This window comes from Colossoma macropomum, unplaced genomic scaffold (genome assembly GCF_904425465.1).
Source record: "Colossoma macropomum unplaced genomic scaffold, Colossoma_macropomum, whole genome shotgun sequence".
Taxonomy (NCBI): Eukaryota; Metazoa; Chordata; class Actinopteri; order Characiformes; family Serrasalmidae; genus Colossoma; species Colossoma macropomum.
In genome coordinates, this window is record NW_023494806.1 from 26,222,655 (window position 1) to 26,243,735 (window position 21,081).

Sequence of the window (21,081 nt, forward strand, 5' to 3'; positions counted from 1 at the left end):
ACAGAGAAAGGTTGGACATTCCAGACAATGAATTCCTTTATTTTGCATTCTGCACTTTGGCACTGTCATTTGTGAATTCTTTTGTCATTTGAAAAACTGATGGATGATGGTGTCAGCGTGCTAGCAGGGACTTTCCTTTCTGCTGTTGTTGTTTGCTGTATCTAGCATATTAAATGGAATGTTGTGTTTGTAAGGGGTATCAAACGTGTCTTTGGTGTTGTACCACTCATGATACTTGGCATAAACAATGCTTACAAATCATTTGCCAGCGTCCCTCGTAGAAACTCTTATGAAAGCCATGTGAGACAGTTCCACACAGTCAGTGTTTTTACTGTTGGTCCGATGCCACTTGAACTGTTTAAGTGTATCTGTGCTGACCAGCACAGAGGAGTAAAGCTTTTTTAATCACTAGTTCTCATTCCTGTTAAAATCTATTGTGAAGCCTGAATTTGACACTTTGCTATAGACCTAGATCTTGCTCTGCTAACTGCTTTCTCCATGTACTTCAGTACGTTTGACCTCATCAGTTCTATTGTCCTCTAGCCCTTCATCAGTGGTCTTTTTCTGTTGACTGGATGTTTTTGGGTGGTGGACTCTTCTGAATCAGTTTAATATACACAATGACTCTTTTAAACCCAGTCTTTGGGCATCATCTTAGAATTGAATACCTATATTAGTAAAAAATACATTTTCAGACATTTTATGACCTTTTTTATCTATTTTATAAGACTTTATAAGGATCTGCAGGAACCCTGTCTGTAATCTATGAATCTATAAAATGTTATGTTTCAAATATGCATGCAAATGTAATGTATCAGGCTCTGTTTTTTTTACTGTAAGACAGAACAGTAGAATTTAAATTATGCATTGTTATCTTGCATATTCCAGCAAATCATTCATTAAAATGTACATTTTAATTTAATATATTTTTTAAATCAAGTAATCATGACAGCCCTAATAAACTGCCCTCAAAGTTATGAGCTCTACAGAGAACATAAAAATTTACATCACTGGCTTGTTTTCCCTTGCGGGGACTCATTCCTGCCTCTCCCTTCCTTAATTAAACAAAGTGACTCTGCTAAGAGTTCAGCTGTTAGATCAAAATGAAGCTACATGGTGCAGACCAGCACCATTCTATCCTAACACACTCAATCTGTCAGCTAATTGCTAACATTTTCTTAATAAAGTGCCTACATTAGGTACTTAAGCCCCCCCCCCCAAGCATTAGAGATAATGGTGTTAGTTTTCTGACAAGCAAGAGACATGCAAAAGACTTTATGCTGCCTGTAGGAAGAGCTGCAAGCATTTTTTTTTCAATTTAGTGGAGAATTGAGCATGAAATATTTGTCTGAATCTGACTGATTTGGTCCGGTTCACACATCACTTCACAAATATCTGCCAGACTCAGGTTGGGCTCAAATTTAACATTCAAGGTTTTTGTAGTCCCACTTTTTACCCCTGCTATAATTTTCCTTTCCATTTTCATTATCTTAATTCATCGTTGCAACCACCTAGCAACAACCTCGCAACCAAATAGAATATCACAGCAACAACCTAGCAACCCCCAAGCAACATCCTATGATATCATGGCACCCACCTAGCAACCACCTGGAACAGCACAGCAACCACCTGGGATATCATTGCAACTGCCTAGCAACACCAATTGCAACCACTTAGGATACCACGGTAACTACCTAGCAACACCCTAGTAACCACTTAAAATATCACAGTAACCGCATGGCAACACTTCAGCAATTATCTGGAAATTGTTTAAGCTGAGCAAATTTTCTTCAGGATATGCAATTTTCTGGTCTTAACTCTGGTAGTCTGGACTCAGTCACTCACAGTGAGAGGTCAAGAGGGCAGAACGAACCTTAAAAGATGACTGTCGCGCTTTCCTACTTAGCCACTGCTTTGATGAAAGGGCTACTGTTTTGCACTTTTGCCTCATTAAATGTACATATATAGAAATTTCCCTCTCAAAGTGCAAAGTTCTGGCAGGAGATTATTATAATGAACGACCTATTCTGATTTACCAAGGCTGATAATAAATACTGACTGTGCTCTGTTGAACGCCTGTGAAAAACGTATTTTTGGCACTGACATGGCTCGCCACTGTCGTTGCTCAGAGACGCCTGTCCAACAAAGCAGAAACCTGTTCCGCCAGGTGAACAAAACACTGCCTGTTGATTTTTTCACATTTCTGGCATTGTGTCAAATTTTCACTTATGTTTGAGCTCTCTGATTTTGAAGAATTATTACTTTATTTTTCCACATTTGGTTTAGTATGACTGAACCAAAACTGGCTTAAACCGGCCAAACCCACCAGTGCAGATTTTTTTGCAGTAAGTAGCACCTCTTTAGTAATCTGCCCCTAAAAATCTTTTCAGACATTTCAAGACGGTGATTCATAAATAAATAAGTTAAAGTGGACTTCAAACTTACATCTGAATAGCTGTGATTTAGGCAATTTTTTAAACATTCTGGTTGAGACTAAAATTCCATTGTCTCATTAAAACTGTAGAGCACCAACTTAACAACAGCTGTGTGTTGGCAATGAACCCTGAGGAAGCGCAACAGATGCTAGTGAATTTATTTGTGAGTACAAACCCACCTGAGTCTGCCGTCCATCTTGGCTACAGATCCTGGAGCCAGGCTATGAATGTAGATTCCAGGAGCGCTGTTTTCCAGAGTTAAACAGCAGGCACCAATTCCCAGCCCCACACCAGGCTCTAAAACACACACAAAACAGTGCATCATTACCAACCTGTTCCAGTAAACTACCTCAATAGTTCTTTAAGGTTCTTCAGTGAATTCATCATAATCAGACATGCTAAAAACATTAGCAACAATGTGCATACAGCGTGCCAGGTTGGGTTGGGCTCAGACAGAGAATTCTCAGGCTGTTTGAGTCCAGACCAAAATGTTAAGCCTGACTAAAGCTCTATGCCTTATATTACCTGCATTTTGGACTCTCAACTGAGTGCCAATTTATACTAAATTGGGAATTTTAACCCAAATTCTAAAATAAGGGTAATTTACATACATTAACTAATTAAAAGTAATATAATGTAAAAAATAAAAAAGTTTTCATCAGAAATACAAAAAAAAACAGGTAAATCCAATCATCAGAATTTCACACAATTATATCCCACACATAAGAGCCTACAGACAGCGATTTGGAGAATGAGAAAAGAGTTCCACTGCCAGATAACTCGCCTTCATGGATGGTGACAGAATTAATCACAGTAAGCTCACTTTCTGATACGTCAGCTTTCCCATGCTAGGTTTCAGACTCAAAGAAAGTGAGACCGTAATGCATAGTTTTGATAAAACCTAGACAAGCATCATCAGTTTTGCGATTTAGGAAAGATAAAGTTTACGCAAGTCTTACCCAAGAGTAGTATCACCTAAATTACACTGTAAGAGAAACAATTCTGTTGGAACATGTTGACCCCGCTGTTCATTTGTTACTTTGTACACATCGTGTGCCCACAAAACCAACATTAACCAAAACACATAGTGAGACAGGTCACACAGAAACACATTGTTTTGATAGAAGCTGTAGGAGGGACAGGTTATTTATAGGGCCTACTTTGTACATGTCTATTCTGTGCCAAAAAGACCAAAATGAACCTAATTGCAAAGAAATCATGGATGTAGATTCCCTGAGGTTTTTGTTCAAAAAACATACACTTAAAATACTATATAAAAATGCCAAAACTTAATAGGTTTGAAAGTTATAATAATTATTTCTTGAAACCAGAGATCAACACATTCTCTACTGAATCAGTCTTGATTTAATTAAGCCTCAAAAAATAATGAAGTGAAATCATTCAATAAGCATCATATTCCTTTACAGACTAAAGAATGAGAAATGGCTCTTGGCAGGTTCTTAGGGCAGAGTTATTTCTGCATGAATACTGGTTCATACTTTGGCAGGACAGACCGTCTGAGAGTGTAGTTAACCTCTGACTTTTAGCCTCCATTCATTTCAACACCCAGGTGTGAGACTATTTTACTAACAGAAGACTGAAAATAAATCCCTGTAACTGAAAACTATCATGTTTCAGTCTGTTCCATTTCTCAACAAGTTTTTAACAAGAAAATTAACATATGAAGCCTTATGTTGTCAAAGCCTGACTATTTTGGCCAAAAAACTTTCGAATTATAATGCAATGAGGCAAAATGGCTTTGCACCCTTGTTGTATGCTATACACTCACTGAGAACTTTACTAGGTACACTTTGTATGTGCACTCACTGTCCATTTTATCAGCTTTATCATCTTACCATTCAGGTGCACTTTGTAGTTGTACAATTACAGACTGTAGTCCATTCATTTTTTGCATTTGTTAGCATGCCACTACCATGTTAGTGTCACTGCAGTGCATGTTTACCATCACCTTCCCTTTTAACAACATTAAATATTAGGGGACAGAAGAGAGAAACGGGAAATGGGAGAGACAGTTTTCGACTGCAAGCAGGCCAGTCTAGCATCCACATTCTCTGATTAAACAGCAAAGCTGTTGTAAGTGCAGACTGTGAGTTGGTGCTATCATGTTGAAATAAGCCTGGACATTCCTAAAAAAGACAGATTCTAAATGGCAGCATATGTTGCTTCAAAACGTGTTTAGCACTAATGGTGGTTTTACATATGTGCAAGTTACCCACTAACACCTCCCCATACCATGACAGGCTCTTTACGCTAACAATCGGGATGGTCCATTTTGTTGTCATTTGGTTTCTGCTGTGCATCGTATGGTCCTAACTTGCCTTTGTGGTGCAGTCCATCACAGAGGCATGCTGATTTTTAATGCAGTACTCTTTGAGGGATTAAGAGTCACTGACATTCAGCTGTGTTTTTTGGCTTTGCCCTTTACATGCAGAAATTTCTCCAAACTCCCTGATTCATTTGATATTATGCATTTTAAAGGGTGAAATACACAAAATCCTTGCAATCCCTGGCCTAGGAATGTTATTTTTAAACTGCTGGATTTTTTGCTGATGCATTTTGGGCAACGTGGTGAGCATTGACCTATCCTTGCTCTTAAAGATTTAGGCCTTTCCTGAATGTTGCTTTTATATACAAGCATGATGTTAACATTTCACAATGTTTCTAATGTGAAACTGCCCATATCCCAACTTTTTTGAAACATATTACAGGCATCAATTTCAGAATAGAAGTATGGTTACAAAAACAATTGACAAGTTGACAAGGTAAAACATTAAATATCTTGTCTTTGTACATTCTGTTCAAATACAGGTCAAAGTAGATGCAATTGGGTTTGTGGATAATTCACTTATATGCTCTAGAGCAGGAGTTCTCAACCTTTTCTACCCCAAGACCCACCTGTGTATAACTACAATGCATAGCGGCCCACAGGAAAACTAAAATCAACTTTTTAAATACAACTTTAGTTTTCTTTTCTTAAATGCTGACACTGAAAACCTGAAAATTAGGGCCTCAAAAAAAAAGAAAAAAAAAGACCAGATTGGCCATTCTGGTTGTCAGTAGGTTTGCAAAATTTGCAGGCATGTTAAAAACAAAACTGAAAATGTGTTAAAGAAAAAAACATGGTTGTAGTGATGTCAAAAATGGGGAAGAAAGGATAGAAATGTACAAGGTAGATGTGATTTGAAGCTGCAGTTCATCACGTTTTCACTGAAAACACTCCACTGGCTTTCCCAGAAGAGTAATTGTTTGTTCTCGAGATTTCTCTAGTTTTGAGGGTTTTTTGTGATTCATTTGAAATAAACCACACTCCATTCACCGGCCTTTTGAATTAGCATCATCACAATCAACAATACTGGTAAATCTTCTTTGTCACTGGTTTATCAGTTCGAGTTTAACCACTCATGGTCAACGATCCAAGTTGAAATCAAACACATCTCTATTATTTTATGGCTTGTCTATTGTTTTTAACAGCAGCTTATGCTGAGAGTCTGTAAGGAGTCAGTTGTTAAAATAGTTGTTATGCTGACTGTACGGCGCCGACGTGCTTCTAGAAGAGAAGAAAAGCAAGCTCTACTGATAAATTCCCTTGTTTGATCACAGAGCGCGTTTCCATCAGCTGTGATCTGAACAGGGTTTGGTTTGAAGCGGACCGAGACCCACAGGTTTCCGCCAGACCGGTTCAGCTGCTTGTTATAGACCCGAATACGAGTGGAGTGTTCACCCGTGTCAAAACAAAGCAAACTAAAGAAAAAGGTGCCCTGAGAAACTTCTCTATCTCTGGCTAATGGCCTGCATCGTGCGCCCACGACTGCATTGTCTTAGACTGATGACGTTTAATTAGCCCACTACTGTGATGGTTTTATTTGTACATCTCTATTAATATTTATATTGGTTATACTGTGAAAACGTTTCTTAGATTTTTAATTATTAAGTTAATCATTTTTCCACTTAGGTTTTTATGACTTACAGTGACATTATGGGCCCAAATTACTGCCTCCCTCTGAGTACAGGCCTGTGGAGGGTGCTTCACGGCCCACAGGTTAAGAAACGCTGCTTTAGAGGACTAAAGTTCTTTCAGTCTAGAGGTTTCCTTAAATAATCCTTCCACATGATCAAAACTATCAGATTCATCTTTTCGGGGAAGTGGTCTGAAGCACAACCAACGTTGCAAAATGTTGTTATAAAACGTTGCGTACAATTACATGTTTCCCCAAATCTTACACAGTACAGCTTTACCTTCACATCATCTGTTGCCCTTAAAAGAAATTTGATCTCAGTCTGATCAGCTTTGGCTTGACAAAGTAACCCTATACAACAGCTACCTTTATTTAGTGTGACCTCCATTATGATACGATCTTTCGGGCCAGGTCCCTTCCGGGAGTCTCCATCATCAAACCCAGGTGGTACAGGGGTCCCACCACTGGTGTTAGAGTTGGGTGAACTTGATCGGCTGAGCAGTGTGGGCGTCGGGCAAGGGGTCAAGCTGGGGCTCCGCAGACGGGTGCGTACAGTTAAGGTAACCACACCTTTTTTCAGTTGCTGTACAAGCGAAAAACAGAAATAATATTGATCAGCAAATTCTACATTAATCCTGCATATTATACATCCATTTATATTATACAATATTCACAATATTCAGTACGAAAGCCTCAAAATGTTGTTATTAAGAGCAGGAACTAAAAACAAAATATTTTTCACTTCTGAACAGAAACTTTATATTTCTGTTTTTCCCCTTTGCAGGGTAATAAAAGAATGGTTAATACTGCTCTTCTTATAAAGCATACAGTGAGTATATTATGCTATTAACAAACAACAGCAACACTGAATGATTGACTGCTGCAATTATTAAATGTTCAAATAAAAAATGCATGCATTATTTAGAGCTGCAACTAACAATTATTTCCCTGATTGATTCATCAGTCCATTATAATTTCAACTAACTGATTTATTGTGAAAAGGTCACTGATTCTCTTGTTGTTAAAAGAAAAACACAAAGAAATCTTGTCAGTCGTGTCAGAAAACGTGTCAGTCCAAGTATTTTTTGTTAGGATAGGTTGATTCTACAAGACCTCTGTATATAACTTTTTTATTTAAACATTTTTCCTCTAATGTTAAAGCAAAGCTGAATTAATTAGCATCTGTGTGGTCAGTTACATCATTACTAAAACCTGATATTACCAACCACGCAGAAAGTGCCTGGTCATCAGAAAAGAAAACCATTTTAAAAATCGTCTCCAATGGGGAAAACGTCTCCAAAAGCTCAGTTCTCAGTGTCCTAAAGTGTTATTTTTGTGTGGCTGGAAGCAAAATGCAGAGGGGAAAAAAAACAACAACAACAAAAAAACAACGGATGTTTTCAAAATGTATCCCTTCAAATGAAACAGAATAATTTAGCTACACAGTTCAAGTGAACAATTTCAAAATGCAGCTCATCTCTTCAGCCAACAGTGTTTATTCTTCTATTCCCTAAATTATTACAGAGCTAGCTGAAAAGTAAACAATAGCCCTATTCGGACAGGATTAGTTTTCCATGGGGAGGTGGGAGAGTGCCAGTTTACCCTAGAACGTCTGTAATGTTTCTGAGTGATTCACACGGGATAAGAAATCTCGGTATGAATGACAGAGATGGGAGGGACTATTCAATTTGCGCACCAACCTCACTCCAGAAAAGAGCAGAAAAGATGTTAAAACATTTCATTTAGCTGTTGTTTCGTTTAGCCAAACCTTTTAATTTTCTGTCTGAATGGAGTGCATAATTAGCATCGCCATTAGCTTGGAATTAGCAAGAGCGCGCAGTCGGTAAAAATGACTGACATGGCACATTCAGTCGGGACTAAAATCACTGAGAAACGCCAGTAATAATGACATTACCCCACCTCCCCATGTAACACTAATCCTGTTGAATAGGGCTGATGACATGCTTTTTTGAATTGACTTTTGACTATCGTTATCATGCATAAGTCATTTTGCTATGCCAGGTGAGGCTGAGTTTACACAATGAATTGTTTTTTTAGACTAAGTGTTTCCATGTTTTTGACTGTATTGCAGCCACTTATCTGCATTGTCTTTTAATAACGTCAGGTAATGTTTGATGGGTAATGTAAGTCAACTAAGTAATAGCAAGATTCAATGCCAAATATTGTACATGAACAATTTAACTGGTTCTTGGTAATATTTGTCTGCAAAAGACGGTCACCACATAGCTGACTACTGATAGGTCACACCTTATCCTACTAAAGACCACTGCAGTAAAGAGACATCATTCAATAAAGAGCAAACTGAAGGAAAGATACTTCATTTAGTCATAAAAAAACTGACATACAGTCAGTGAAAACTAACCACAATATTAACTGCCTAATCATATCTGAGAAAAAAATAGTCTCTGTGGATGACTTAAAAGTGACTTTGTTTGTGTTTTCTATTTTATTTTTCTGGTGAAAAGTATTGTTGTTTTTCAGACTTCATTCTCATTTCTAACCTCTGATTGAGAGATACTAACCATAAGCATGCTGTCACCACTGAAAAAGATGAAAAACACTCACTGAACACTTCAGGAACGGTCACAGAATTCCACAGATTTTTTAAGATCTATTCCAAATAGCAACTTCTGACCCCTAGCTGACCTGACCACAGCTTGAGCAGTAGGATTAACTTCAAGGATCTGGATGTGACCAAAACTACCATGTCGGGCCTTCTGCTTGACTGCAGCTGTCAGAAAGGATAATTAAGAGGTTTACCTTAAAAGTCTGAATGGCCTGCTGATGCGTGAGGCCTTGAAGAGATTCTCCATTCACTTCTAGAATCTCATCCCCTGAAAAAGAAGGAATGAAGGGGACAAACGACAGAGGAGATTAATACAATATGATAAAGGTGAGAGGGAAGATCTGAACAGAGAAAAGAAATATTAAAGCAATATCCAATCAAATTACAGTCCAAAAATCAACTAAATAAGAACATTTTCAGGATTTTTTAGCAAAGGTTAAGGGTTGTCTCAGAAGGTTTTTATACACACACTGCACAGTATAAAATTTGGACTGAAGAAGAGTTTATTTAACCATTCCAGATGCAAGCTTTCTCTTCTTTGAATCCATGACATTTTATACAGAATTGGTGACAGTCAAGATTTGGAGTGAAGACATTCAGTTTGATGTATGTTTACAAGGTTCAAGGCAAAATTAAAATCATATGGAGCTCGTAGGTTACTTGCTAAAGCTTACTAGTTAGATTGAGTGAGCTAACTTTGAAGCTTGTGCAGACGACCGATGCATTCTTAAAATTATAAAAGCATAAGTCTGGGCTTTAGTCTCATTGTAAACCTCTTTACACCAGCAAACAGTGTATCGGTTTGTTTACCACTCCACATATGTTCAATAGAGTTCCTTGCATAATGAATTTTTCCTTTGGTTAACCAAATATCCGTTCATTGGCATACTCAGAATGCACATCACTATCACTAAACCAATTAAAATCACCTAAATAATAATACATTTTATTTGGAACTAATTGCCAACAACAACACTCTTAAAAATAAAGGTGCGAAAGTGTTCTTTGGGGTGCTGCCATCCAAGCCAAGAACGATTTGTGATTTGCATCCAAGCCAAGAACGATTTGTCTGCATTATGTGGGGCTTTTCACTTACAAAAATTATATTATATACATATTATATTACATTCATCCCTTTTGGAACACTTATTTTTAAGAGTATATGTGTCTACTAATACAGTGGTTCACAGTCCTAGGAGTACTTACCCTCTTTGAGTCTTCCATCTGCTGCTGCTGCTCCATTGGGGAAAATAGTCTTGACAAATATCCCCATCCTCCCTCGAGCAGAATCTTGGCCTCCAACAATGCTGAAACCCAGACCCTGCCATAAAAGAAAAGACAAAAAAGACTTACAGTTTATGCAACTAGTATGTGTGAGAACCAGTGTTTATACTATAACAGTACATATAATTGGTAGGTATGAAATTTTAGTTCTGTGACATGTTCCTGGCACACACCGATGACACGCTTGAAATTTGAATTTAATTAAGAAAAGGTGTCTGCATAGTTTTGCGCAGGAGCAGGCAGTTAACCATTTTGTGGGAGCGGGACTAAAGAAATGGCAGATTTCTAGTTTTATGTGAAATGCTCCGTTCTAGTGAGGTGCAGGCTACGTTCACATTACAGGCTTCACTGCTCAATTCCGATTTTTTGCTCAAATCTGATTCTTCCGGCTTGTGTTATCATCAAATCTATTATTATTGTATACTGTCTCCTGAAATGACCCAAATGCACACATCTTGACCAAAAACATCACGAGAATGAACCACATGATTCATGAACAGCAAACAAAACTAACCAGCAGAACAAGAATTCGTCACAAAGATAATCAGCTTTGAACAGCTCTCAGCTTAGAGAGAGACAAAGGTGAGACAGAGTCTAAAGCATTGCTTTTGCAGTGTTTACTGGCACGCACTTCAGGTTAGGTGCTGTTGCCATGTTATTGCTGAAAGATATCACACGCGCAGTGAAAAGAAAAAAAATAAAACATGAATTCTGATCTGAGTGTTCTCATTGAGGTCGGTTTGCCATAAATCAGATATGTGTCTGATCAAGGACCACATTTGAAAGTGGCTCAGATCCGATTTGAAAAGATCACTTTGCGTGTCCATGTAGATCTGAAAAAATCAGATCTGTATCACATTAAGGCAAAAAAAAACTGAGCCACTTCTGCCTGTTAATGTGAATAAAGCCTTAGCAGGTCAGAAACGTTCACAGCGGTGAAGTTAGTGACCAGACTTCCAAAAATATTGTCACCAAAGAAACATTTTGGATTTAATCCATATTTTAGCATCATCAGTATTACATTAAAGCACAGAAGACCAACAGGTTCACAGGTCACTCTGGATAGTAAACATACTACACTTGAGCTGGAATTTTTTTATTCAGTCATTCAGTTTTCTGTTCAGTCATTATTTTTCTATATTTTTATCACCCCAGTAATAAAAAATATAGAAAAATAATGACTGAATAAAATAAATTCTGCCTCCAATATCCAAATATATTTCAAGGATTAAGTTTAATCTGATAAATCATGACACTTGTATGATTTATGACTCGATAATATACAACAAAGGTCTGTCTTATATGATGAGGAAGCACAGAAGGTGCTTGTGTGGCTGCATCTATTGTCCAAAGAGGCCACTCACCTTGCCCTGTCCTTTCATCAGGACAATGTTGGAGATAATGGACGGTTGTGCCAGTCGCCATGGAGACTCCACTTGAACAGTACTTAGGGAACGTGCTGATTTCTTCACGATTTGATATTCCTGGAGAAGGTTATAAAAGGGACCATGTAATTTGAATAAAGCTTGACACTACACACCACACATGCCTCATTCTTCAGTGCAAGGAGCAAACAAACAACAATAATTATTAACTTGTTAATTCATTTATGACAATAAGCCAGTTTGAAGCCTTATAATAATACTCTATGACAAAAGACCTATTAAGCAAAGCTTACTCTCATTTTTCAGGCACAACTTATAACGTATGCAGCCTCAAGAGGAAGCAGTATGTATATATTTATAGGTGCCATTCTGTGGCTGGAAGGGGACACATTTAGATGGTAAATACTGCCCAGGCCATTACATTTTACCTAATGTTAAATCTAATGTCAAATCCTCTATCAAAATAAGATCATGAAAAACAGTCATAGCACTAGTAATAAAGGTTAATCTAAGGTCAGTTTCCACCTTCTCATCTCTCAATTAGCTTCTGACAACCATCGCAATTAGTGAATCCATGGGGATCTCGCAATCTGTGTTAAAGAAAGAGACTGGTCGATAAGATTGGCCTTTGATGTTCCTCTGCCGGATAATTAGACATCAAAGAACACTTAGACCTCGCTAAGGCTGTCTTGGGTGGCTCTCTGTGTTTCTGCATCACAAACCAGGCCACACATGCTTAGAGGACCATTTTAAAACACTGGAGATGCGACAGCTGCATGGGACAGGCATCAAATGTTTAGTTCTAAATGCCAAATGGTGGTACAGTGTGATAATATAGTTGCATGTGCTAGCAGAAATGAAAGGTAAAGTTCTAGTGTTTATCGTAGCTGTAGTTCTACAGGTATTTTAAACACTATTGAACAAATCCAGCAGTTTGTAAATAAAGTGCTGTGCACTTTACAAAATGCCCAAACAGTGTTCAGTTTGGGGCTGCCATGTTACATAAAGTCAGTAATTAACATTTTATGGTTTCACTCCTGGAAAAAAACAAATCAGCCCAGAGTTTGGAATTTGAAAATTGCCCCTACTGTTGTTCCTATCTTTAGCATGTACATGTCTTTTTTAATTAACTGATACATCTTAAACAGTCACTATATTAAATATCTTTATACCTTATATGTGTATATATATGTGTGTGTGTTTGTTAAATGGGGTTGAGGTCACGGCTCTGTGCAGGCCAGTCACGTTCTTCCACACCAAACTCACTCAGCCATGCCTGGAGATTTGAACCTTGATATGGACCTTGCTTTGTGCACTGGGGCTCAGTCATGCTGGAACAGGAAAGAGCCTTCCTCAAACTGTTCACACAAAGTTGGAAGCATACAATTGTCCAAAATGTCTTGGTAGCTGAAATATTAAGATCTCCCTTCACTGGAACTAAGGGGTCTAGGCCAAACCTTGAAAAACAACCCCATAGTATTATCCCTCCTCCGCCAAACTTTACAGTTGGCACAGTGCAGTCAGGCAGGTAACGTTCATCTGGCATTCTCCAAACCCAGACTCGTCCTCCAGACTGCCAGATAGGGAAGCGTGATTTGTCACTCCACAGAGTATGTTTCCCCTGCTCCAGAGTCCAGTGGTGGCTTGTTTTACACCACTCCCCACAATGCTTGGCATTGTGCATTTTGATCTATGGCTTGTGTGTAGCTGCTCGGCCATGGAAACCCATTTCATGAAGCTCCTAATGTGCAGTTCTTTTGCTGATGTTGCTTCCAGAGGCAATTTGGAACTCTTTAGTGAGTGATTCAACAGAGGATAGGCACTGTGCGCTTCAGCACTCTGCGGCTCCACTCTGAGTTTGCATGGTCTACTGCTTCATCGCTAAGCTGTTGCTCCTAAACGCTTCCATTTCACAATAATAGCTCTTACAGTTGACAAGGACAGATCTATTAGGACAGAAATTCACAAACTGACTCGTGGCTGAGAGCTGCCATCCTATGACAGTGTCATGTCTGAAGACACTGAGCTCATCAGTACGACCTATTCTACTGCCAGTGTTTGTCTATCGAGACTGCAAGGCTATGTGCTTAATCTGAACCACCTGTTAGCAATGGGTGTGGCTGACACACCTGAACTCAATAAATCCTCACATAGAGGCAAATACTCAAGAATTCAAATTATTTGGGCCAGCACTGGTAAATTTGATTGTTTTTTGCCAAACAAGTAATTTTAAAATGGATTCTCTGGATGATGGACTGACCTGTCGGATTCCCACGGTGTCCAGCTGCTGTGGGAGAGAGTGTTTACGTCCGCCACGTGATGGCTTCTCTGCTACGTCACTTCCTGATTCACCGTTTTCAACTATCAGCTCATCGTCTTCCCCAACAGACTCTAGACGCGAGCCACCACCTAATTGTATCAAAATCAACATGAACCAACTGTAATAACCATTGCTGGGTAAGCTATACAAAATACTGCAAATATTGTGCCAATTTAGAAATCTATTGATGAGGATTAAAAGAGTTTTACTTCAAAACACATCTTGAAACATCTGGGGCTGAGACAAGCAGCATTAAATTTAGTATTGTTTAACTTACCTGGCCAATCAAATTAATTAATTGCTGCTGACTAGGAGATAAAGAAACTTCAATTTATAACAGCAACTGCTGGGAAGAATCCATTTAAACTGCATCCTTTACAAATTTTTCATGCCCTGCTTGTGCTCTGACTTGATATAAGACGACACCACTTGTGTGCCTGACCTTGGGATCTGCTGCGGAACTTCATAGGCGTGGGGCTGCGGCAGCATCCTTTGGGTCCTTCCATTCGGCCACGCTCATCCAGCTTATCCAGCTCTGTGAACTGATAGAGGATAGAGGGAATTAGTGACACTGCAGTGAACTGTCCCTTCCAGCCCAGAAAGACAGAGCAAAGCTTTCACATCAGTCCTAAACGGGAAAAACTGGCAGAGGCCAAAGGGAAAAACTCTTCTTGAGGAGCTTTCTGAGACATTCACTTTGGTCTATCTCTAAACATTTGCAGAGTGTCTCAAGAATGTAGCACAGTATGGTGAACTTTGTCTTTGCAGACACAAAGAAAAAAGCATGTTTGGGCTGAAGACAGCAAAGTTCCTCATAGAGACACCCGCCATGTGCCCTCGTCCAAATCGAACAAAAAGACTGACAGTTCTACGTATCTAGAGTTCTTCACATTCAGCTAATCATATATTCAAGAAAATCGAAGATTTAAAGATTTACATTTATCACTAGATTCATTTTTTAATTAAAAAAAAAAAACCTTCTGCATCCTTGTCCCTCATGGCCACACAGTAGGCAGTTAGATCCTATTGTTTTGAAGTAAATGTGTCCCCAAAGTCTGAAAATCAGTGTGTAACATTAAGAACTATCACTACTGAAACACTTATTTACTGCAAGTAAACTTTTTTGTGTTTTATTAAAAATAATAAAACATGTATACATAGGATACATATGGATAATTACGGTTAATTAAAGCTGGCAATACAAGTGTTAACACTTGCTTTACTCTAACAGAGAGTTAAATAAAATTTTCTTCTTGTTGACACAGCTTGTACCATTCAAGCAGCCCTGGAACAGGCTGTGAATATCACGCGAGCAAGAGACCACAGGACCACACATGAGACTCAACTGTACTAGATCTGTTTGTCTAGTATGGCAAATGAATTCTAGAGGAATTTCAAGAATCCCTTACTTTAACTGAGAAGAATTTCACATGCATTACACAAGCAAATTCACATGCTAACATAGGGTCTCTTCCAGAAATAATTCCAAAAGCCTGGACGTTTAGGAGACAGACTGGTGGTTGCAAGCAAAGTGTCCCAAAAGGATCATGCAGAGGTCAGTGCTCGCAGTCATGGTATGTGTTTATCTGTCTGCATGCTATTACCTGAGTAAGGCCAGAGGGACGGACTGTTAAGAATGGCTTGCTTGGATCGACAGAGCAGACCAGTATCAGCAGTTCAAATCTCTGAAGTCTGAATGTTCCAGATTCTTCCGTTTTAAATGCAAAGTACCAATACAGACCTCTTCTTGATATCTGATGAAGCCACAGAACACCCTCCATCCTCTGCATTCATCCTTGTCCAGTGCTGATTCCTTGACTAATACTCAAATTAGTAGCCTCAGCAATGCACAGGCAGTTACGCATTGGCAGAAAGAACAAATTTATATTAAGATCAGGAATTAACAATTCAAGTCGTATTAAAACATCCCAACTAGGTTATTTTTATGCTGTTATGAATAAAAAAAATTCTAGATATCCAAAATTCAGTCTTGAAGTCGGTTGTAGTTTCTGCTTAGTGATCCCAAAGTAATCCCAAATGCATTTAACGATGTTGAGGTCTGGGCTCTGGGGTGGACAGTCCATTCTTCTGAGAACAGCTTCTTAGTGTGATTTGCACATTTTCTTCTTTTTTCAGTATCAGCTTCATGACAGCTACACATCCTTTCAGACTCATAGGGTTGAGCTGTCTTTTCACAGTGGAAGGATGAACACATACACCTGCAGTTTTATTAGATCTGAAGTAAGAGTGGAGCTTTATTTTCTCCTGTCTCAATTACAAAATATTGAAGTGCTGTTTATATCAGGGTGACAGTTTTGGTGATCTACCAGGTCTTGTATAGTTGACAGGAACCCTATTTTTCTATATTTTTCAAAAACGGTTTGAACTCGTGCTCTGAAAACCTCCTATTTCCTTGACTTTACCCTTTCTTATCCAAGTGGAGTATCATGTCTTTTTGCATCAGAAGTATCTCCTGAAAAACGAATGTGCTGCTGTTGGGACTGGAAATGAAATAAATAGAAGTGTTCTCTGACTTTTGTACAGTACTGTAGTTCTGCGTATGTCGTCATTTCAATAATTGTGGAACGGATATCAACTTTGTGTGTCCCAACGTTCACACACTGCCTAAACCTTAACATTTACACACACACAATTTATTTAATTTTTTATATTTCAGATTATTCAACACATACATCTTATTAAAATACCTTATTATGTAAAAGAACAGATAAGTTGAGATACCCATTTATTCAAATAACAGCGACCTTCCTTAAGTCACCTAAGACTTCGCAAAGTGTACTTGGCAGCCAAACTAAAATCTATTTCTATGAAAACCCTGACAGGGAAACATGTAACAGAAGCACAACAGACCTTTTCAACACCGCCTCCCTCTTTTGTCGAATACACATAAACATTAAAACATGATGTGCAAATTTCTGTCCCCAATTATCTTGAACATAATAGCGAGTTATGCTTCATAACAACAAGCTCCACTCTCAGGCAGCAGCCTGTGTCCTTAAACAAGTTTACACAGCGACACGTGGGAAAAGACTGCCGTCTCTCATTTCAGAGAGTAGGCCCTCATCTCTGATTTTATTAGAGCGATCAGGGAGCTCTCGGTTGCAGGAGATGTGAGCCTGTCTCCTGCATGAGTGCACTACAGTGTGAGCTACGCTAGAAGTGCTGTTTCAGACAGGCCCGTGGGCTTTGATGAAACCTCACACACCTCCACGCCTCACAAGACTCAATGTGACAGTCACAGCTCTGCACTTCCTCTAGATCCCTCTCTCTTTTGTCTTGTTTGTCCTTCTGTTCTTCCCTCCCTCTGCCTTTCTCTCTGTCTCAAATGGTGGTGCACCTGACAGTTACAAAGGAACCTGACGGGGAACAGTTTTCTGGAAAACACACCCAGCTAATAAATGCTCATACAATAACAAGCACTCAAAAACATCCTTGTTAGGCTTAAAAATACAAGAACACTAAATGAGGGCTTGGCAATACAACCAAAAATCTTTTCATGGCATATATATTTTTAGGGCCTGACTGAATTAATTTTTTTGGCAGATACAACACTGATTTTAAGGAAAGTCAGATTCCTGAAAATTTGGGCTGATTTAATTCTATATTTATATTATATACTTTCATTTTATCCTCCAATAGTTTTTGCTGAACAGTGGTTTACTGACTGATATGACCATCAGTTGTTAAACTCAAACAGTAGAAACTCACAATCCTAAAGCTGCACTGTGTACATTTTGGATATTTGGATCTCTCTGGTGGAAATGTGTAACTGCATGCAATGTGCGGAAGGACATTTTGTAATGTCAGTTGTGCTTTGGATCCCTTCTCTGAGTGGATGAATCTGATGATTACGGGCATGTTGAAAGAATATTCAAGGAAAATTCAACACAAATAACATTAGTACAAATGTACTGGTTTTGTGCAGGTAAATGTATTTTTTGTTTATTTCTAAACTCTCTCGTTACATATATGATGACTGGGAGCACTGAAAAGAAATGGAAGGAACCAAACCCATGTTCTTCTTTTTAGCCAAAAGATACCAAGTACTTTTTTAAAAACAAGAAATTCTCGCTACATAGCTACATTTCCTGCTTGTGTAGTAGGAGTGTCATGATATGCATGTTCATACTATTACTAGCAGTTTTTATTTATTTATTAAATTATTTTAGGGAGGTCGTGAGATGATATGCACTGAGGAATACAGTTAGATTTCACGCTATAGAATGTGTGATAACAGCAATGGTTTCTATAGCTCTGTGGCAGTGCAGGGTTTCTCAGTGTACTGATGGACAAAGAGCAGTAGATTGAATAGTGACATAGTGCCAACATTGTTTACCTGTGCTAATACCTCAAATATACTAACTCATTTGAAAAGATGGCACCCAAATGTGTCAGCTACTGGAGAAAATGTGAAGCCAAAGTTAGCCAACGTCTTTTTTTGCATTTTCCGTTTCACCTTAAATGGAGCTCCAGCTCCCCCCGCAACCTTGAATGGAGAAGCTTTTACAAGTTATTGGTGCCCTATTTAAGGTAGAATTGGGGAAATAAAAGCTGGAAAATAGGAAAGCAGTTTAGAGAATCAAAAATATCTGAAACATGCATTAACGATATTGAAAATAATGTTTCGTTTCAATCATTTTTCTTATCACTTTATTGCCTAGGCCCATCTGCTATTCATCAAATCAACAATAAATGGGTCATTACCACAGTGAGGGGAGCACAACAGGTTCTGATACTGATACTCTACTCCACACTATTATATCAGTCAGAAAGTCCGCCAGATGCAGAGTCTGGTGTAACAGGCTTAAGCCAAGTGTAATTGCTCCAATTCATGGCTGAAGTCAGCAGGAGCCGGGGAATGCTAATATAATTTGATGGCGGGCGGGAGAGGAGAACATTTTCATTTTTTCTCCCTGCGAGCAAGAACGTGCAGCGAGAAGCTGTTGGAAGTGGTTGGTGGTGGTTGGTGGTGGTTACAGAGTGAGGGGGGTGGATGGTGACCCACTTTACTCAACTCCAAAGAGACTCTCAAACAGAGCACTGTTGACAACCCTTTCCTAAATTCTAGAAACCGACTCCACGCTTAACCCCCAAAATGCTGACTGCGGCAGTATTGTCCACTGTCCAGTATTTAGCTGTGTCACTGTTAATCATCAAACTAGAACAACACTTGGCTGTGGCTTGATTAAACATTAACGATGTCTGACAGCACTCGGTTGATGTGCCTCTGCTTGCTCACAGCAAATGAATTATTTCTTATCTGTGATGCATTTGGGCAAATGCTTTGGCTTGGACTGCTTAGTAAACGGCAGCAAAAAGAAAAAAAAACAAAAAACAAAAAAAACATTCCGGAAAAACAGCGAGATAAACCGCAAGAACATGCACAAGCCCCTAGGACACAGATGAAAAAGAAGGAAAGCGATAAACAGAAAACTTCACTGGCCTATTTAAAACGACTGCCTGTGTTTTAGCAACAACCTGCCAAAGGGAATTAAATGATACAGACTAATAATAAGTCCTAATTCTTAGCAGATAAAAGCCTCATTAAACCCTTTCTAACTTGTGTCAGTGATATATTGATGAGTTATAAGGTATGACTCATACTAAATGTGCTCTCATTAACAATAAGGCATGCTAGCTTCATAGCAATTGTGAAGCAATTCAATAGCACTCAGGTATGTTTGGAAGCCTGTGCAATAGAAATAGAGAAGTTACATACAATTCTGTTTTTGCTGTTTTGCTATCAAAAAATAAATTAAATTAATATTATACTATCATTGATTTAGCATCCGATATAATAAACATAAACATTGAGCCAGACCTGTTTTGACTGTGTGTGTGATGTTACTACGTAAAAATGTATGACGTGGCACGGAAGATTCCAGTGAAAGCCCAACCTGACTTTTGTTTCAGCTATCTCACACCATTTTTAAAGCATGTTTTATTTTCTCCTGACTTAGTGATAAAAATCTTACATAGTGCGGCTTTAAATAATACAGATATTGTAGCACTGGGGGTGGAGCCACCCTTAATTGTTTACAATTTTGCATTGGTTATTTACCTCTTATTTGTACTATTTTTCATTCATTTTCTTCATAAAGTCTTTTATTTGATATAACAGCTACATGATATGATATCATGAAGGTTTGGTTTGGACACATTTTACTTTTATGCTTTTGTTATTTTTACCATGACAGTGTTCTGTACTCAAAACCATTAGCTCAGCCTGCATTGCTGTCACAGTTAAACATTGCTATTTGTATATTTCTATTTTTGCTATTTGCTATCTCCAATATCATTCACTTGGATAAAATATTATTTTATATTTTTATAATTTATATTTTATACCAGCAGAAAGCTGGGCTGCTATGCCAAAATGTCTGCATTTTATTCATTTTACTGCATTTGTAACCATATAAAGTAAAGATTATATTGCTCTGTAATGCTGATCCAGCTAAATGTAGTCCCAATTTCTACATGTTATAAATGTTAATGCATCAGCATCAGCAGATACATGATACATACAGGTTCTCATACAGGTACATCGGATATTGGTGAGTTTGGATGTTTGACTAACTATGCCCTTTTATGTAACTACTGCATATAAGTGCAGATTTAGAGGGTGACAAAAAAAAGAGGGAGAAACTTTCACCGATGAAAAGGATTACATAACGAAAGCCACAGACACACACACATAAACAAGATGCAGTAGAGTTCCAGATTAAGGGGAGACTGTGTGAGATAATGGCGGGAGACGGTGCGGCTGATAGGGCGACTGGCGTACGTACCGAGTCCTGTGTGGGCAGGGAGAGGCAGCTGGCCCTCACGTCCTCCACATCCGGCTCCATGTTCTCCTTCTCCTCCCCAGGGGAGGGCAGGGCGTCCTGTCCCGAGCACGTGCTCACCAGGTCCGGCAGGCTGGTGGACGGGTACTTGTGGAAGTCCACTTCAGACTCGTCCTGAAGCGGCGCAAGCAGAGAATCCAAGCCGTTTGAAAAGAAAGAGAGAGCGAGAGTGAGAGTGAGTGTGCGCGGTGTAAAAGAGCCCGGGTTTATTTTTAACTTTATCTATG

General features: G+C 38.7%; 1 protein-coding gene across 2 annotated transcripts in view; it reads right to left on the bottom strand.

The window, feature by feature from the left end:
- Positions 1-21,081, bottom strand: part of pdzd2 (PDZ domain containing 2) — a 118,976-nt gene that overhangs the window by 23,792 nt on the left and 74,103 nt on the right. For both annotated transcript variants that reach the window (XM_036598293.1, XM_036598292.1), the window contains exons 6-13: positions 20,798-20,968; positions 14,431-14,530; positions 13,929-14,077; positions 11,648-11,767; positions 10,206-10,320; positions 9,194-9,267; positions 6,779-6,995; positions 2,615-2,732 (exon numbers count right to left, since the gene is read on the bottom strand). In XM_036598293.1, the coding sequence (XP_036454186.1) occupies positions 2,615-2,732; positions 6,779-6,995; positions 9,194-9,267; positions 10,206-10,320; positions 11,648-11,767; positions 13,929-14,077; positions 14,431-14,530; positions 20,798-20,968 (1,064 nt within the window). The remainder of the gene's footprint in view (positions 1-2,614; positions 2,733-6,778; positions 6,996-9,193; positions 9,268-10,205; positions 10,321-11,647; positions 11,768-13,928; positions 14,078-14,430; positions 14,531-20,797; positions 20,969-21,081) is intronic.